At 39.4% G+C, this 19,415-nt stretch overlaps 2 protein-coding genes and 1 long non-coding RNA gene across 5 annotated transcripts; all 3 read left to right on the forward strand.

The window, feature by feature from the left end:
- Window positions 1-4,024: 4,024 nt before the first annotated feature.
- Window positions 4,025-8,372, forward strand: LOC112841907 (uncharacterized). The gene is made up of 3 exons (XR_003213377.1): window positions 4,025-4,475; window positions 7,753-7,928; window positions 8,060-8,372. It is a non-coding gene; the product is annotated as an uncharacterized LOC112841907 (long non-coding RNA).
- Window positions 8,373-12,585: 4,213 nt separating this feature from the next.
- Window positions 12,586-16,144, forward strand: LOC109204768 (uncharacterized). 3 transcript variants are annotated; one of them, XM_025897221.1, is made up of 4 exons: window positions 12,586-12,677; window positions 13,135-13,312; window positions 13,758-13,945; window positions 14,028-16,144. In XM_025897221.1, exons 2-4 carry the CDS (start codon window positions 13,223-13,225, stop codon window positions 14,500-14,502), a joined length of 753 nt encoding a protein of 250 aa, XP_025753006.1. In that variant the 5' UTR covers window positions 12,586-12,677; window positions 13,135-13,222; the 3' UTR covers window positions 14,503-16,144. The 3 variants fall into 3 exon arrangements, with proteins under 3 accessions (XP_025753006.1, XP_019221993.1, XP_025753005.1); XM_019366448.2 differs by having other exon boundaries at window positions 13,159-13,312; XM_025897220.1 differs by lacking the exon at window positions 12,586-12,677 and having other exon boundaries at window positions 12,919-13,312.
- Window positions 16,145-16,470: 326 nt separating this feature from the next.
- On the forward strand, window positions 16,471-19,024 carry LOC102081707 (uncharacterized). The gene is made up of 4 exons (XM_005473733.4): window positions 16,471-16,863; window positions 17,515-17,669; window positions 17,741-17,916; window positions 18,045-19,024. Coding segments are annotated over exons 1-4 (798 nt in total). The 5' UTR covers window positions 16,471-16,862; the 3' UTR covers window positions 18,511-19,024.
- The last annotated feature ends 391 nt before the right edge of the window (window positions 19,025-19,415 follow it).

Consider the following 19,415-nt stretch of genomic DNA (forward strand, 5'->3'; position numbering starts at 1 on the left):
GCTAACTTTCTGCTCCTTAATTCAGATCAAACTGAGGTTATTGTACTCAGCCCTGAGAATCTTAGAAATATGGTATCTAACCAGATTCTTACTCTGGATGGCATTACCTTGGCCTCCAGTAACACTGTGAGGAACCTTGGAGTCATTTTTGACCAGGACATGTCCTTCAATGCACATATTAAACAAATATGTAAGACTGCTTTCTTCCATTTGCGCAACATCTCTAAAATTAGAAATATCCTGTCTCGGAGTGACACCGAAAAACTAGTTCATGCATTTATTACTTCCAGGCTGGACTACTGTAATTCTTTATTATCAGGATGTCCTAAAAACTCCTTGAAAATTAATCCAAAATGCTGCAGCAAGAGTCCTGACAGGGACTAGAAGGAGAGAGCAGATTTCTCCTGTATCGACTTGCCTTCATTGGCTTCCTGTTAAATCCAGCATTTAATTCAAAATCCTGCTCCTCACATACAAGGTCTTAAATAATCAGGCCCCAGCTTATCTTAATGATCTTGTTGTCAGCCACCTGGTTCTGATGACCCAGGGTCCATGAGCAGTTTTGAATTTGTTTATACATTAGTGGGGTGTACTGTGGTATTGAGTATTTTTGCTATATTCTGCTGCTGTTTCACTGCTTGCAGGTGTGTATGTGTGCTGGTGTATCCGATAAGCCGGATTACAGCGCCATCAGGCCAGGTGAGTGTGCCCTGCCAGGTGGCTGGCCACACCCAAAGATGATGCTACACACTTGCAGCTGATCAATCTCGTCATGGGAGCTACTTAGCAGGGTGGTGGTGCTCTCCTCGACGCTGGATCGTTGTGTGAGACTTCCTGCCAGTTTCCCAGCAAGTTAGTCAGCGAGTGTAAGCTTGTCAAAGTGTGATGTACTAACAGCTGCCTCTATAATTTTCCCAGGAGGATTGTGTGTGCGTGTGTGTGTTCCTCTCTAGCTATCTTTGTGAGGACCGAAATCTGCATTCTACTATACTTGTGAGAACCAACAGTCACTTGTGAGAACACACTCACCGGTCCTCACAAGTTTGAAGGCCTTTTTGAGGCTCAAAATGTGGTTTTAGTGTCAGAGTTACAATTAGGTTATGGTTAGGTTAGGCATTCATTTTTAATGGTTCAGAATAGAGGGGCTAGGGAAACCATTATGTCAATGAAGGTCCTCACTAAGATAGCTGAACGTGTGTGTGTGTGTGTGTGTGTGTGTGTGTGTGTGTTAGGCTGGGTGAATGAAGCTTGTAAAAAAAAAAGTGCTTGTGTGTTCAAATAAAGTAGAAGACTAATATCATAGTGCTACAGGGGAAAATCATCATCTGGCTTCATATCCAATCTGGGCTTTTCTGTAATGTTATCCTTGAGCCTGTGAGGGTTCTCTCCTGTGAGGTATTCTGACTTCCTTCCACAGCCTAGAAACATGCATGGGATTGTAACTGGTGATTCTGTATGTCTGTATTAGCTGGGCACCATGGTATCAGTTTTAACTATTTGTTTACTACTTTCCATAAGAAAAAATAAAATATTCCATTGTTTTCACATTTATTTATTTAGAGATTTACAGCTGCTGGTGACAGACAGGCAGCAGCCGTTTATCCTGAGTGGTACGATACTGTGTATTAAAAAACTGAACTGACTGCAGTTAAACTCCGTGACGAAACTCCTGATTTAGGCTGCACTGGTAGAGCAGGTCATAGTTAGAATGCACATGATTTCTCCCCAGCTCCTCCTGTCTACACATCAAAGTACCCAAGATACTAAACCCCACTGAATCTACATTTGTGACTTATTTAAAACGACAGTGTCAACAGTGTGTTTGCTGCCACTTCAACTACTCACATCTGCTGTGTTTGTGGGTTTTAATATGGTGGAAACAGGAAGATTCAGTCTGTAAGGAGCTCATAAAGTTTTTTTTAATTCATAAAGCCGCTGCCAACCACACTTGATAATAAACATGTATATATCTGTGTTATTTTGTTTTTATCAGAATTCTCCAACGCTGGCAGACTCTGTGCTCATTATGACAGAAATACAAATTCAGTCTACATGAAAGGTGGTAAAGACACAGAAACCTCATCAATCATTCAGGACTTCAAAACTGAAATAAAGATTTAAATGTATCCATCATTCATTTAAATGGATATTTGAATAAATCCTGCTATAATGTGACCAGCATTTGATTTTTTTGTATTTATTCACTGGTGCAAAGAGCAGCAGATTCTGTTTTTCTTTAATCATGTTGTGATCTACTGTTGTCCCACCATGATTTAAGTGAAGAGCACACTGTGTTATTCTTGCCTCTCTCTGTGACCCTGTTATAAAGATACTATTCAGTAATTCGCTCTAGCATGTGTGCACATACTGGTGGTTGTGTAACAAGACGTCAGAGCTTCTTGATTGTCTGCCTAATGATCACCTACTGATCAGCTTTGACATGTTCACTGCTGATTCCATGTGCCATGGAAACATCCAGCTGCACCTTTGATACCAGATTTTTACATCAATAATAACTTTTTAATAACACTTTGAAATAATAGCAGCTTACACCATGTTTGCTGTCACAAAGTTTGTTAAATGTTGATCGTTTGTTGTATCTGTGTTGTGATTTAGGCAACAGCTGTACAGGGGAAGAAAAAAAAAGACTATTTATGTTGAAACGATGTTGCATGTCCCTTTGAGAAGGACAGACATTGACTACAGTCAACAGAGCTGGAGGGATGATGCTTAGCTGTGCAGACAGTTTGAATTAAAATGTGTCCTGCTGTTCCTGATTTCATGTTTGGGCTTTTGTAAATGTGAACACAAATGAGGACGGGGTGGGGTTAGTAAAGTAAGTTAGCACAACTTCCCCGTTCAAGACAAACTTGTCATATTGCAGACTTTACACACTGGTTCAGCTGGAAGCAGTCCTGAGACAAGTAAGGGCAAGTTTACACTTATTCACATTATCTCTACATGAAGAGCAGCAAAGTTATGAAGAAACTGACTCCTAATAAGGACAAGTCCATATTTTCAGACAGCATATTGTGGTCATGACACCACCTGCTTTTCTTTTGTGCTTGCAGTGAGCCTCTGTGTAAATGCAGTGCACGTTAATGTGTTTCCTGCTAATATATATATGCATGTGTCTGTTGGTAATATAAGAACTGTACTTGGTTTATGAGAGCTCAAATAGTATTAGCAATTTGTGGTGTATATGATGAATACAATAATATACAATTTAACTGTCCATATTATCCAATTCATTAGATACACATTGCTAAAAGAGTCTCATAAAACATATCTTTAGCAAATCTTTCCTCAATCATAGTTACTACAGTTACTGTTACAAAGACATTTTTTACTGTTGTTGGTGTCCTGGAACATTTTCTGAGGAATTTCAGGATGACTTTTATTCCTTGACATTTAAATATATATATTCCATCAATAGATTTTTCCTCACTTTAAAGTCATATAACTGATACAAAAATATATAGTTAATGCTGGGTAGAGAAGGAACATAACTAATTCAACAAGACTGCAGTTTCTGGAGAAATTCTGGTGGAATTGTTGCTACTGCCGGTTTCTGTCTTCGGCTTGCAGTCGGTGGGACTAAAAGATTATAGGTAAATAGTTTAGTGCTGTAGAGTGAAAACAGATATGCCTAATTAAATGGCAGAGCAGGGACGGGACTATGGTCTGTCAAAATGAGAAAGAGAGGAAATTCCAACAAATTGCAGAATTATAATGAAATAAGTAAGGGAGCCACAGGAGAGTACACTTATGTCTCTGTTATCTCTATGTGAGAAGTGGGTTGCACTGTGACTATAACCACAAATGGTATGGATGTGTTTTAAAAACTGTGAAACCAGGTTTTTGTAACAATTCTGTGTCACAACTGTGTGGGCTGGGCAAACGGTGTGGGAGAAAATGGAACAGAAAAAGTGGAAAATATGAAATGTTGAAAATCTAAATAAAGGCAAGCACCGCACAATCAAGCCGCCTGTGACAAATGCTGTGAAACTAATTAGCCGGCTAATAATAATAACAACAAGAACAACAATACTAATAGTAATAGTACCACTACTGCTACTACTACTAATAATAATAATAATACTGTTAAAAATATCCACTTCGCAACCAAAAACAAATACAGAAATGACAAAAGTCAAGACATCAGCCACGTCCCACCTCTATTCTGTATACCCAGAGTAAATTCTGATATTATTTGGGCTCTTTCATGTTTTTGTTTTCTGTTCAACAGGCTTTGTTTCTTCTTTCCCAATTCACATACAGAAAAGAAGAACAATGTTAAACTAATGCTTTTTCCAACACTTGCTATCCCACACAATACAGTGGTTTACACAGGAAAGAACCCCATCACAGAAAGTCATGGACAGGAGCGATATGTCCTTGAAGTGATGATGTGGATCAACATGTGTGTCTGCCTCCCTTTGACTATACTGATCATCTACTGTGTGTCTTATTTGGTAAGTAAACGATGACTTAGATTTTATATTTCTCTCTCTTTTTGTGAATCTGCAATTATGAGAGTAATTAGAAGATTTAGCAATAAAAGAAAACTCATGCAGAGGGCTGCAATGATTGGATCTAATGACAATTAGAAATTAATCATTAGTTCCATATGTCATTTCTGGATGATGACACATCAGGCTGATTAAATGAATGTACTGAAGAAGGTAAATTTTATAGTAACAGCTCTTGATTTAAAATCTGTATTTATGACAAAGGATAACAAAGTGGTATGGTAACTCTCGTAATAAAGGTGGAAGGAATGGTTCAAATGTCATTTGTATCGATACTGGTATTAGTAATAATGTATACTTTATTGATCCCCGTGGGGAAAATTACTCCTCTGCATTTGACTCATTCACTCAGTGAAGCAGTGGGCAGCCACTAAGCAGACGCACAAGGAAGCAGTGTGTAGTGATGGTACCTTGCTCGGGGGTACCTCAGGGTAGCCAATTAGTGGATTCAAACCCCCGACCTAGGATCATGGGGCGACCACTCTACCTACTGAGCAATCCGTGCCCAGTATTGGATGACACTAGCCTTATAGAATTGACACTTTGTTTCTATGTCTGAACCTTCATTTGAGTTTCTCCGTTTCCGCCACTGGCCACAGGGTTGACCACCAGAACTGCTCGATCACCACCGCTGGAACCATTGCTGGCCTCCTGAGCCAGCAGTGCATGCAGATTTATGATTCATTGTGTTATTAATATAGTTTAAGTTCAAGTTCATTCAGTCTAGTCTCAAGTTTAGTTCATTTAGGTCTCTGAGTTTGTTTATTGTTTATTGTCTCGTTCATGTTCTCGTGTCTTTTAGGTTTCCTTTGTGTATTAGTCTTCATCTCCGTCTCCTGTGACAGTCTGTCATGTTGTGTGTGTTTACATCTCTGTGCACTCCCTCCCTCTGTGTATCATAGTTTGCGTCTTACAGTTTCCTTTTTTATTTTGACAGCCTCTCTTCCTGTGTTCAGTGTGTTTAGTTTCACTTCACCCATCTTCGCTATGTCTATTCATTCACTTTCACAAGTATTTATGTTGTCAGTTTCCCCTTGTCCCTTAAGCTGGGCATACACTGTGCGATTTTTGGCCCATTTTGAGCTGATTTTTCAGTCGTGCGACCGTTTTGGTGATCGGCCCGAGTTTCGTGTTAATCGTGCGTCGTGCATCATGTAGTATACATGGGGTAATGAGAAGCGATTAACACTTCAAGACCAGCTCCCGATCACGCATGGTCACAAGAAAATCAAACTTTGAAATCCTGTCCTGTTCTCACCCCTGTGATTCAATCATACAGTTTGAGCAGGAGCTGAATAACGCGACTGAAAAAAATCACACAGTCTATGACCAGTTTTATTGGATTGTCTGTTTCATGTTCAGGTTTCATGTTCCGGTTTAGGTTCTGTTTTATTTTCCTAGGGTAAAGTTTTAAGTGTTTAGTGTTGTCCAGTTTAAGTTCTTGTTATTTAGTTAGTTTCAAGTAAAGTGCCTTGAAAAAGTTTTCATAATCCTTGAATTTTTACATATTTTGTCACGTACAACCACAAACATAAATGTTTTTTATTGTGATTTTCTGTGACAGACCAACACAAAGTAGCACAAGTTGCAAATGGTAGAAGTGGTAGAAAAATGCAGTGATCCAGTGACCGCTGCGAAAGGGCAGCTGACAATCAGGGAAAGACCAGATGACAGCCTGGAAAGACTGCTGACAGGAGGGAATAGACCCTAATGTGGCAGGTGTGGGTTAGCGCCTCATACCAGCAGCACTCGGCGCTTTTTAGCATACTTGGGTACACCAATATTGCTACAGAAATCTCAAAGGAGAAGATACCTCTAGGGTCTGCGAGAGCAGGGGCAGAAGAAGACCCTTTCCAGACGGATTTAATCGCAATGAACCACGGAACTGTACCAACGATGAATAGATCAACCAGCATTGGAAATGTACCATCAATGATGGTAGGAAAGAAACTGCAGAACTCCATTGGCTGGTCAAAACTAACAACTGACATGGGCCTTAAAATCCACCAAGACAGGAAGAAGTGCCTCAGCGAGCTGAGAAAGGCGCCTCGCATTAACACATATTGTTTAAGAAGTAAGTCAAGTCAGCCGAGTGAAGCCCAGAGGCAGGAGAACCCGCACAGTCCTCAGGGTGTCAGCACCCCGATCGAAGTTCATTGTCGTACAGACTCCCCCATAGTCACCAGACTGGAACTCAGTCAAATCCAGCCAGTAGCAGTTCCCGGTCTAGAGATTAGCTAGCCACACCCAATATTAGATTCTAGCTCAGGGCCCGGCCATTTAAAATCAGCCCCTAGCTTGGAGTTTAGCCACTAACAGCTAGCAACACATTTGTGTATAGATGTAAGCTAGCCAAAATCACCACCATGTTCCCGCCCAGAGCCCATCCAGAAACAGCCAACAGAATTTTCCAACTGAGTCTAGCCAACCACAACCAGCAAGGGAAAGGAAGATGGATGGTAGGAAAGATCAGATTCTGTGGCCCAGATTCAGCGAGAAAAGAGAGTGGGAAACCATTGACTCGGAACTGGTTCTTATACTAGATCAACAAAAGGGCCCAGTTGAAAGGAAGTTGGAGAACCTGGAAACCATCATCTACAGCTATGGGGCCGAGAGGTTTGGGGTAAAGAACAAGACTCAGACACAACAGAAAGGCCCTTTAAACCAGTTAAAGTCCAGGAGACCGCGGGAAATTGACAGATTAGTGAAAGAGAGAAGGCAACTGAGGAAACAGTGGAGAAGGGCCTATGAGACAGAATGGGAGGGACTTACTGCCTTGCAGGAGGAACTAAAGCAACAGCTTACTAAGCTGCGAAGAGCAGAACACCTCATATGACAACGTAAGAAGAAAGAACGGACAAGGACCCTTTTCTACAGCAACCCATACAACTTTGTTAAAGGCCTTTTTGTCAAAGAGAAGAGCGGGTGCCTCAAAATGCCCATAAAAAACCTGAAAGATCATCTGAGGAAAACTTACTCTGAGGATCAGAGGCATGAGCCAGTTACTATTCCGAGTGACATGTCTCTATCAGCTTTGTACATCTAGAGACTGGAATTGTTGCCGATTGTTAGTAGTTAATAGTTCAAGCTCAGACAGATTGGATGGAGAGTGTCTGTGAACAGCAATTTTCAAGTGAATGACCAGCTTTACCTGCTGAGACGTTATAATAAATATCAATCTAATTAATTAATAATTACATTACATTTATATTTCCTGCAGGTGCAGAAGAGTCAGGTCTCTAGCATCTATTACACAAATCTCCTCATCACCAATCTAATCCACATCTGCATAATGACCATTTGGGTGACAAGAGTGGAAAGCATCATCACCGTCATTATTTATTACTGTGTTATGATGGCCAACCTTTACTTCAGGATGTGCATTGCTCTGGAAAGGTACCTGTTCAGTGTGTGTGCATCCTTGCATGTCTCTAAACATGATCTTTGTACTGTGAAGCATCCTGACTTTCAGAAATATACTATTGTGCACTGTGATAATCAGAATTTGTGTTTCTCTTGTGTTACAGGTATTTTTCCATCACACACCCACTGCTGGACTGTCTCAAAAACACTAAGAGTTCAGTGGTGGTCTGTGTTCTGGTCTGGGCTTTTTGTTTTGTCAGTGTTCCTCTTGCCATAGTCTTAAATACATTTCAACATTTAATTATTTATGTCATTATCCCTGCTCCTGTGTTCTTCTTCTGCTTAGCTCAGACCTGCAGAGCCCTCCCTGCTGCCACCTCAATGTCCATTGAGGAAAAACAAAGAAGTCTAGGAACTCTGACTCTGTTGTTCTTAAACTATGTTGTAATAATCCTTCCCACAATTGCCTGTCATGTTCTTGATGATCCAACTGATATGATTATGATTTTGTTTCTGCTCATTCCTCTGGTGGACTTGTTTTTTCTCATCCTCACTGTATGTGTGTGGTGTGTGGACAGCACTGCATCAGATGAAGAAGATGATGATGAGTGTGGCTTACTTTAGAACAGACAGGAGTGTTGATGAAAACAGAGTGAAGAGAGAAACAAGGATGCAAATGGTTGAAGAGTTTCTGCAAAATGAGGCAAAAAAGATCCTTCACAAATACTGTTGCATGAGGACATCAGACTGTCAGCCGTGCTTCTCTCAGCTGAAGTGTCTGTGTAAATTATTTAAAAATGTTTCATAATCTGCATGAACGCTTATTTTATTCCAATATTGATGTTAGTGCAGTGCTTCTCAAGGTGTGTGGGCAGAGTTCTGACAGATGGGGTGCAAGTCACCTGGCAGAAAAGTCACGCAGAACTAATGTTTAACATCGGAATCACTTTGATGGCATAACAAAGAAATACGCAGCAGTTACGTTAATAATATGCGCATCTGCTGCAACAGATAGCCGCAATAAAGAAGTGTACTAAAAGTGCATGACTGCGGATGCCACTCAGGTGCGTCCGCCTCCTCCACATCCGCACCGCAGACCACTAAATTATATATTTTTCATCTCTGTTCACAAGTTTCTGGATTTCTTATTTGTTATAAGACTAAGACTGAACCTTATTTTTCCATGTTTGGCAATCTTCACATTCTGTTTAACATGTTGCTTTTTTGAAGAAGTGTTACAGACTAATGAAGCAGTCTAGTGGCAAAAGTTACAAATAGTTTTTTATTTTTTTCCTGCCATGTGGGGAATGATGTAAAAAGTTTGAGAACCACTGTGTTAGTGGTTTACATTTTCTTCCTGTTATTTTTTTTCTTTTCTTTTTTTTGCCTCATCATATTTCTGTAGTCCTCACCTGTGAAAGACGGAAAATTAATGATGGAGTATGATGATGGTGGTGTGGACAGCTAAGCTTGTGAAGGAGATAACTCAAAAACGAGGTGACATATGAGCTTCTAATTGATACCACATCATATCTATTAAAAAAAACTTGTATAAGTTTGAATCTACATAACCTCAAACTCACTCTCAGAGGACAAGTGTATTTGAAAATCTTGTGAATGTCATAACTCAAGAACAAGCTGACATAGAATTTTGCAATTGTTGAGTCTCTCATTCATTTTGTAAGAGACTCTTTAAAGTTAACACATTGTTTTTCTGGACTACATTTGTGTTGCCCCACAATAACATTTGCATTTCTTCTGATCTATTAGCTGATGGCTGCAGGTATTACTAAAACATTTGCAATTTTTGCATCTATGCAGTGTAAAGCTGCAGCACAGGCAGATGAACTAAAGCAATGTCAAAGCATGACAAAATACACCAAGGGGCACAAAATACAAGGATGATGAGCTATGAGTGTTGTTACAGAGTATCAACACTTATGTTGTATTTTTAATCTGCATGTGTTTGCACATGTATGTTTGTGTATGGACCTTTGTATGTATAAGTATATAGATATATGTACATTAGTATATATCTTGTTATTTCTGGGGTTGCAAAACCAAATACTCTGGCTTCCTGTTTTTAGGAGAGTGTCCTCCCATCTCAGTAACATATTAGCAAAACCTCAGCTACCCAAACCACCTGCTGTTACAATGCAAATACTATATGCTGATGTAGGTTAAGCAATACTCATGGTTTGTGCATGTATAAAAGGGGAAATGTTCAATTCAATTCAATTCAATTTTATTTATATAGCGCCAAATCACAACAAAAGTCGCCTCAAGGCGCTTTATATTGTACAGTAGATAGCACAATAATAAATACAGAGAAAAACCCAACAATCATATGACCCCCTATGAGCAAGCACTTTGGCGACAGTGGGAAGGAAAAACTCCCTTTTAACAGGAAGAAACCTCCGGCAGAACCAGGCTCAGGGAGGGGCGGCCATCTGCTGCGACCGGTTGGGGTGAAAGAAGGAAAACAGGATGAAAGACATGCTGTGGAAGAGAGACAGAGATTAATAACAGATATGATTCGATGCAGAGAGGTCTATTAGCACATAGTGAGTGAGAAAGGTGACTGGAAGGGAAAAACTCAATGCATCATGGGAATCCCCGGCAGCCTACGTCTATTGCAGCATAACTAAGGGAGGATTCAGGGTCACCTGGTCCAGCCCTAACTATATGCTTTAGCAAAAAGGAAAGTTTTAAGCCTAATCTTGAAAGTAGAGATAGTGTCTGTCTCCCGAATCCAAACTGGAAGTTGGTTCCACAGAAGAGGGGCCTGAAAACTGAAGGCTCTGCCTCCCATTCTACTTTTAAATACTCTAGGAACAACAAGTAGGCCTGCAGTGCAAGAGCGAAGTGCTCTAATAGGGTGATATGGTACTACAAGGTCATTAAGATAAGATGGGGCCTGATTATTTAAGACCTTGTATGTGAGGAGCAGGATTTTGAATTCAATTCTGGATTTAACAGGAAGCCAATGAAGGGAAGCCAAAACAGGAGAAATATGCTCTCTCTTTCTAGTCCCTGTCAGTACTCTTGCTGCAGCATTTTGGATTAGCTGAAGGCTTCTCAGCGAGTTTTTAGGACTTCCTGATAATAGTGAATTACAGTAGTCCAGCCTGGAAGTAATAAATGCATGAACTAGTTTTTCAGCATCACTCTGAGACAGGATATTTCTAATTTTAGAGATGTTGCGCAAATGGAAGAAGTTGTTGGTAGGTCAGTCACGTCTCTGAGCACATTGGTTTTCAGTGAAGATAGAAATCTTTAAAGAAGCGGTATCATCGAGGCTGCTATGTTAAGCAGCTCTCATCTGATGTGTCTGTGGGTTTTAATGTGGTGGAACCAGGAAGACTGAGTTACTAAAGCTCTCATAAAGTCACACGTGTGGTTTAATAAAAATTTTATAAAGTGTATTAAAAGCCAAATGCAGTTTTTAGCAAAGATAAGCAAAACATGTATAAACATTGAATTAATTTGAATTTTAATGCCAGCTGGATATGGATCAAGATTATGACGTTTTTGGTCGAGTAAATTTTTACTGGTTTGCATTGCAAATTTCCAGTCTAGTGTCATTCACTACAAATACACTGAACAAAAATATAAACGCCACACTTTTGTTTTTGCTCCCATTTTTCATGAGCTGAACTTAAAGATCTGAAACATTTTCTACATACACAAAGGACCCATTACTATCAAATATTGTTCACAAATCTGTCTACAGCACAATGATGTGTAGCATTGTAGCATATTTACAGGAAGAAATGTGGGATAAACCTCTTCTTGCTGCTCTGCAAGAAGATCATATTCTCCACAAAACAAGTGCAACAATGTTGACTTTTACACATTGTTGCAACAACAAACAGGACTTCAATGGGTGACCTCATGCTGACTGCATGCATCTTTCATCTGTGTCGGGCGTTCGTCTTTGTCAATGAGTGTTCAGAGATACAGCAGAGAAGAAAAATTAAAAAACATGATGGAAAACATGTTCCAGTGTAAACTGATTGAACTTACAGCAACATGATAGTTTTATTAGATGGAGTTCACGTCTCTCTAACACTGCACAGCTTGTTAGACTGTTAGTCACTGTGGTTATCAACCACCTCCAACAAGAAACAGTGGTATGGAAAGGGCTTTAAAAAGGTCAGATATGAATTGGCAGTTTAGTTGTTGACAGTGTCGAAATACATGAAGCTGGTTAGTTAGTTTTGGGAAACAGCTGTACTGGGTTTTTATCATTGTTTACAGGTTATAGAAACTTTTCTGAAATAAAGGCCTGTCTGACCAAAAACAAACATCTTTATAGATCTATGATCTAATTATGCCTGTGGTTTATCTGCAGCTAGTCAGCTTAAGATGGGGTACGACTGGCCTGTACAAGCAGGATGCAGCTGTGACTACTGTAGAGGCTTTGAGTTCAGACTGCTGCAACATCTGCACTGTGATTTTATGATTTTACACATTCAGTTTTTGTTTACATAAAATAAAACATCAGAGATAATTCACTGTTTCATGAGCTACAGTCAGCACTCTCTATGTGTGTGTGTGTGTGTGTGTGTGTGTGTGTGTGTGTGTGTGTGTGTGTGTGTGAGTGTGTGTGTGAGTGAGAGAGAGAGAGAGAGAGAGAGAGAGAGAGAGAGAGAGAGAGAGAGAGAGAGAGAGAGAGTCAGGGGATGGGGTGTAATGTAAGCTGCCACAACTTCCTGACTCAAGACAAGAATCATCAAATTACAGTTTTTACCCCGTTGTTCAGCTGGAAGCAGTCCTGAGGTAAATACAGACAACATTTACTCATATTCACATTATTTCTATCTGAAGAGCAGCAAATTATGAGAAAACTGACCTATATCAGATATCTTACTGAAGTTTTCAAGTTACACTCTTTTCTTTTGTGCTTGTAGTCACCTTCTGGATGAATGCGCTATTTTTTTACATCCTAAAAAAGTTTGATTCTTGTGAATCGAGCTAGCTTTCAAGAATTAAATAAAGATTTACTGAAACTGCAGAGGGAATTTTCTGTTTCCACTGTTCTTGGTGGAATAATATGGAATTTCTGAATCATTAAAGAAAATTCAATTTCATTTAGAAGTCTGAACATAAATATCAAACTGAGCAAACTCCAGTCAGCTGTAGTTCAGACACATACAGCATTGGGCTCTATCATAGTTACACTGTCAGCTCACCAGGCCTTGTTTCTTCTTTTCATCCGTTGTTTCTTTTCTAACAGTGTTAAACTTGCTGCCTTTTCCAGAAACAATATTTTTCTCTGAAGAAAAAGTTTTTACTGCAACTTCATCACTGAAAGCTGGAAAAAGATGCTGCCCATCATAGTTACGGTTGCATGGATCTATGTTTTCGACTGCCTGCCTTTGACCATACAGGTCCTTTGTTTTGTGGGCTGTGTGGTAAGTAAATAGTAAATTACTTTCATGTGTTTTTATGCCAGCATGTGAATAATTTTGAGATTTTTTTAAAAGCTGATTTTGAAAAAACATCATTAGTTATTTGTTGCATGGACATTAAGCACTGAGTCTTGTTTACAATGGATAACTTGGAGGCAATATCGCTTCAAAAAATTTATGTAATACTGAATTAAAACAGAAACACACATCCTACAATGTTTGATCAAATAGAGACCGAGACAGGAAGTAAAACTAACAAAGGACACAAAAGAAAATGACCTCCACAGTAAACCAGGAAGCAACCCAACCATCAAGACCAGATACAGAGACAAGAACACTTCCATAAACTGATGGATTGAGCCTGCTGTCCCAGTATCCAGTACAAACACTGTTATACTGAGTCTTCCTTTTACTTCATTAATGTGACTTAAATACATGTTTCCTGCAGGCAAGAAGGAATCAGGTCCCTGTCATCTATTACATAAACCTCATCCTCTCCAATGTGATCAAGATTTGCGCCTTCAACATGACAAAAGCAAAACCAAATGACCGCACAGTCTCCAGCATTGCTTCAGTTATTTACCTGTTGAGTGTGATGGCCAGTCTTTACTTCAAGACGTGCATTGCTCTGGAAAGGTACCTATTTGTCTCTCAGTGTGTACTTTGTACTGTACAATGAAGCATCCTTATGGTTCTGAGCTTCTGTCTTGTGTTGCAGGTATTTTTTCATCGCCTGCCCCCTGCTGGACTTCATCAGAAAAACTAAGACTTCTGTGCTGGTCTGTCTTCTGGTCTGGACCCTTTGTGTTTTCAGTTGCCCTCTTGAAGTATTATTACAGCAGTCTGAACGCATCTTTATTTTTGCCTTGTTTCCTGCTCCCTTGTTCATCTGCTGTCTAGCTGGGACTCTCAGATCTCTGCCTGATGCCACCTCAGTGCCCAGTGAGGAGAAACAAAGAATTATAGGAACTTTGGTTCTGTTGTTGATTAGCTACTGTCTGATTATCATACCTACAATCATCCTAATAGTTTTGGAACCATATCTTTTTGACAGTTACTTCATTTCCATCTTTTCTCTGCTCAATTCTTTTGAGGTCTTGATTCTGTTTGTCATTATGTGTAGAGGTCCAGTGGAAAATGCGCTGGCATGTCTGTGCTGCTGCAGCAGATCCAGCAAAAGATCATCAGTGTGAGTGATGGCAGCACACACAAGTGGGTTCATGTCAGCCAGGAAAGGAAAAGAGAATAAGAGGAGAACACAGCAGGAGAGAGGCTGAGAAAGCAAGCAAACAATCTATCTCACTAGAAGTGAACAAGAACCCTCATTCACTAAAGTGTGTATGGAACATAAAATTTGTGCGTAAAATCATTGTCAGATTTAGGAAATGTGTTCACTATTGTGCATATGTTAGTAAATCAGACTCATTCTAAATGAACGAGCTTGGCTGCAGTGCTGCCTGCCCCTATTTCTCTGTTTAAGGAAGACATTTACCCAGAGGTGAAATTGACAAAAAAAAAATGAGCAAAAAAAAAAAGATGGAATTAGCTTAAAATTCCAAAGGACAGTTGTGTTGCCACTGCTGGTAACACTAGGGGAATTGGATCAAAAACATTAATCGGAGCATCCAGAGCAGTGACCCTGAAACTGGGGGCGTGCCTCCAGCAGATCCCAGGAACAACATCTCTCTAGGAACAGCAAAGATACTGCACAGGACCCTCAGTCTAGAAGGATAAAGACGGGCCAGTGGGGATTTGGTTTTTTCAATTTCAGTTTCAAATTTTATTAATTGTTTTCTCACATTAACATTTGTATTTACTCTGATCTATTGAGTTATGAAACAGTATTGTGTATTACTAAAAATATATTTAATATATAGCAGGGGTGTCAAACTCCAGTCTGCGAGAACTTGACTGCATGCTGAGGTGGCAACCCCTAACCCTACTCAAGTAAATTCAAGTAAATGTAAGTGTTTGGAAAAATGTTCCTGTAAAAGTACCTTTATTGCACCATGTTCATTCACTCTTTATCTGCTGTAACATGAATCAAATGGCTGAATCGCCACCTCAGCATGCAGTCAAGTTCTATGTAAAAGTCACATGTAAAGGTTTCAGGACACCGGCCCTCGAGGACTGGTTTGACACCCGCGGCCTATAGTGACTTCAGTTTTCTGCACACACATTGCAGTATGTTAAATATCCATCTATATTTTCTTATTCTTGCAAAATTTTGGTCATATCCTATTTGCTTCTGTGCTTTATGTCACTGTCATCTTTTTTCATTCATGTTGGGTGGGAGTGTTTGTGTTCTGTAGGGCCAGGTGGTTTTATCTCTTCCTTAAATCTTTGTTATTTGATCTATTAATGACATTAAAATGTAAATATATCATGGAAAAAAAAACGTTGCCATTTTTGGTTGAACTAACTATAACTTTAAAAGCACCAAAGGATGATGTAGGAAACCGTGAAATCATTTTCTTTGTCAGCAGAATGATGTGACAACATTTGAACCATCACCATTTTTTAGCCACTAGATGGAGACACAGGGTTGAAAATAGGATGGTGTTTTAGAGGCGTATGTGACGGTGAGTCTGTTTGACTACTCTATGTTTGCAGTTGAAGAGTGACAATAAATTGTCCAGTTTTTGGGGGGTAGTAACTTGTTAGATATGTATTAATTTATTTGTCTTTGGTGTATTTCCTTTGTGGTCCACTGCACTCTGTAATTGTAGACCTGCCTGGAAAATCCTGTAGCGAGCCAGAACCCCGGTACACCACCAACCTCTTCATGTTTCTAACCACTTTTCCCCACTCTGTGACACACTCCCTGAGGAACAAACTCGCACTATTGGTGATTGTGTTTTGGTGAAATGTGAGGCTAGAGACATCAGCGCCTGGCTAAGGATAAATAAAGACTTCATAAATAATGATTAATTAAATGATTTAATAACAGATGAACATATCAGGTGTGTGTGTGTGTGTGTGTGTGTGTGTGTGTGTGTGTGTGTGTGTGTGTGTGTGTGTGTGTGTGTGTGTGTGTGTGTGTGAGACTAGGTGAATGAAGCTTGTAAAAAAGTGCTTTGAGTGTTCAAATAAAGCAGAAGAGCACTATGTAAGTATCAGTCCTTTTGCTTTGTGTAGTTGCGCTTGTGTTAAAGGTGGAAATGTTCTATAGACTTGTGTCAACACCTGTTTACTTTTCATGCTGTCACACTGGATCTCACACTGAAGAGAGCATATTTAACACCCATGTTATCAACTTGGTGTTTGCTGCCACATCACCTGCTCTCCTCTGTTGGGTCTGTGGAGTTTATTGTAGTGGAAAAAGGAAGATCTAACTTGTAAAGAGTTCATAAAGTCACAAACATGGTTTCAAAGAAACTGCCAACTGGAGTTTTTAGAAAAGCTAAGTTTATCCTGACTGGCTGTCGTCAGTGTGAACACCAGTGAGTACAGGGTGGAGTTCATAAAGCGTTACCACAATTTCCTCGTTCAAGACAAATTCGTCATATTGCAGATTTCACCCACTGGTTCAGCTGGAAGCAGTCTTGAGACAAGTAAGAGCAAAGCTTATACTAATTCATATTATTTCTACTTGAAGAGCAGCATAGGTATGAAGAAACTAGAATATAATTAGAACAAATCAGCATTTTCAGACAGCATGTGGAAGTCATAGTATTACCAACTTTTCTTTTGTGCTTGCAGTGAGCTTCTGTGTGAATGCAGTGGAGGTAAATGTGCAGCGTTACTGTACTTTTTATTTAACAGAGAAGATCGGATATTTGTTTAATACAGTTTTAAAGAGGACAGGTATTTGATCATGCTGAATTCAAGATATGAAATAAATGAATTGCCTATTTTATCCACAAGTCTAATAAAAAATATCCATGAGGATTATTTAAAGTTATATAGAGGTGTTTTTGTCTTTATTTGTTAACAATTTAAAAGGAAGTTCTGAATCACTTTTATTCACATTTAAACAAGTTAAATCAAATAATGAAAGGTAGATTTCACCTGACTTTAAAGTTATTATTTTAATTATATATTAATTAATCTTAATTTTACAGGCATACAGACATGTTCTTGTGTATGCTCTTCCTTGGTTTGCTTCTTCTTTATCAGTTTCATCCACAATTTCATGTCAACATAAGAACAATGTTAACCTACTGTTTTGTTTTTCCTACCACCACCTGTGTGCTTCACAAAAGTGTCTTACATCGAACAACTTGGATCAGGCATACTAACAAATCCGATCACAGTACGTCTTCAACATGAGCGGTATTTCCTTGAAGTGATGATGTGGATTCACGTGTGTGTCTGCCTTCCTTTGACCGTATTGATCATCTACTATGTGTGTTGTGTGGTAAGTAAATGAAGTAAATAATCACTTAGATTCAGTGTGTAATGTAATATAATAATTTATTTTTCCTTCAGATGCAAAGGAGTCAGGTCCCCGTCATCTATTACACAAACCTCCTCCTCTCCAATCTAATCCAGATGTGCATAGTGACCGTTTGGATCATAAGAGTGGAAAGCACCATGGGTGTTATTATTCACCACTTGTGTGTGATGGCCGGTCTTTACTTCAAGGTGTGCATTGCTCTGGAAAGGTACCTCTCTGTCTTTTAATGTGTGCGTCCTTGCATTTCTATGAACATCATATTGTACTGTGAAGCATCCTCACAGTCATAAACCTTTTTTTTGTACTGTCAGAATTTGTGTCTTTCTTGTGTTGCAGGTGTTTTTTCATCACACTCCCACTGTTGGACTGCCTCAGAGAAACGAGGAGTTCTGTGCTGCTCTGTGTCCTGGTCTGGGCTTTTTGTATTGTCAGTCTCCCTCTTGCCTTAGTCTTACATCAGTTCATACATTTAATTATTTATGCTGGCCTCCCTGGCGCCCTGTTCATCTTCTGCTTAGCTCGGACCTTCAGAGCCCTGCATGCTGCCACCTCAGTGCCCACTCAGGAGAAACGTCGAAGTCTAGGAATTTTGATTCTGTTGTTCTTTAAGTACTGTGTACTAATCATTCCCGTAATCATCTTTCCGCATGAACATATTCGCTTTTATATCAATTGGATCTTGTTTTTGCTCTGTCCTTTTGTGGACTTAGTTTTGTGTCTTTTCATGCGGCAGGGGCGCATTGACAGGCTGCTGGCATGTCTGTGCTCAGCTGATGCAGCAGCAGATCATCGGTGTGACTGACGGCAGCAGTGAGAAGTGTGGTGATGAAAACAGAGTCAAGAGAGCGAAAGAGGGGAAGAGTTGATATCAGAGTGTCAGAGTTTTTTGATAAATGAAGCAAACAACAGCTGATATCTGCATCTCAGCCACGCTTTTCTCACCTCAGCTGTCCGTTTGTAAATAATTTCAAAATTACTTTATAATCACCTTTAACCACTCATTGTATTCCAGTACTAAACACATTTTTCTTTTCTTTTTCAATTGTTTTTTCATCGAGATTTTAAAAGTGTTTTGTTTTCCCTTCCTTGTAATTATGATTACCAGTTAATATTCATTTGTTTCTTCATGCAAATAATGTATCCAAATATTTGTAACTTTTTAAATTTGAATTTGAATTTTTATTTATGCCATCTCTCATTCATTTTTGTATGGAACTCTTTAAGGTTATTTGCATTTCCTCTCATCTACCGACTGATGCTACAGCAGCACGTGTTATTAAAACCTCTGCATCTCTTTATGCACCCATAATCCTTAGTTTCGGCTCTCTAATAAAAAAAAGTCCCTGATCCTGATCCCTGGTCTCAATCCAGGTGTCTTCGTTGCTTTCCCTGATATGAAGAAATCTGAGTAACCTTGCAGGTCAAATTGTATCAGTCAGGTGCCTCTCTTTTCGACTGTGGTACTTGATGACCTGGGATGGGTTTAGAAGCCCAGACTATCTCTGACTTACATGATTTAGTCTAAACCTTAAGATCACTTCATTCCATTTCCTTTGTTGTTCTTAAGATAGAGAATTCACATCACATTTAAATATTCAGTCATATATGGATATTTCTTGAGCTAGTTTATTGTAAATAATTAGACCTGGCTTGAGTTAATTATGCAACGAGGATGTAAAACAATTGGGGGGTAATTAAGCAACATGA

This window comes from Oreochromis niloticus, linkage group LG13 (assembly GCF_001858045.2).
Source record: "Oreochromis niloticus isolate F11D_XX linkage group LG13, O_niloticus_UMD_NMBU, whole genome shotgun sequence".
Lineage (NCBI taxonomy): Eukaryota > Metazoa > Chordata > Actinopteri > Cichliformes > Cichlidae > Oreochromis > Oreochromis niloticus.

Coding starts and splice junctions, on each gene's coding strand:
- LOC102081707 (XM_005473733.4), top strand. Junction 17,670..17,740: donor TCTACTATGTGTGTTGTGTG/GTAAGTAAATGA, acceptor TTTTTCCTTCAG/ATGCAAAGGAGTCAGGTCCC. Junction 17,917..18,044: donor GTGTGCATTGCTCTGGAAAG/GTACCTCTCTGT, acceptor CTTGTGTTGCAG/GTGTTTTTTCATCACACTCC.
- LOC109204768 (XM_025897221.1), top strand. CDS start 13,223: ATGCTGCCCATCATAGTTACGGTTGCATGGATCTATGTTTTCGACTGC. Junction 13,313..13,757: donor TTTGTTTTGTGGGCTGTGTG/GTAAGTAAATAG, acceptor TGTTTCCTGCAG/GCAAGAAGGAATCAGGTCCC. Junction 13,946..14,027: donor ACGTGCATTGCTCTGGAAAG/GTACCTATTTGT, acceptor CTTGTGTTGCAG/GTATTTTTTCATCGCCTGCC.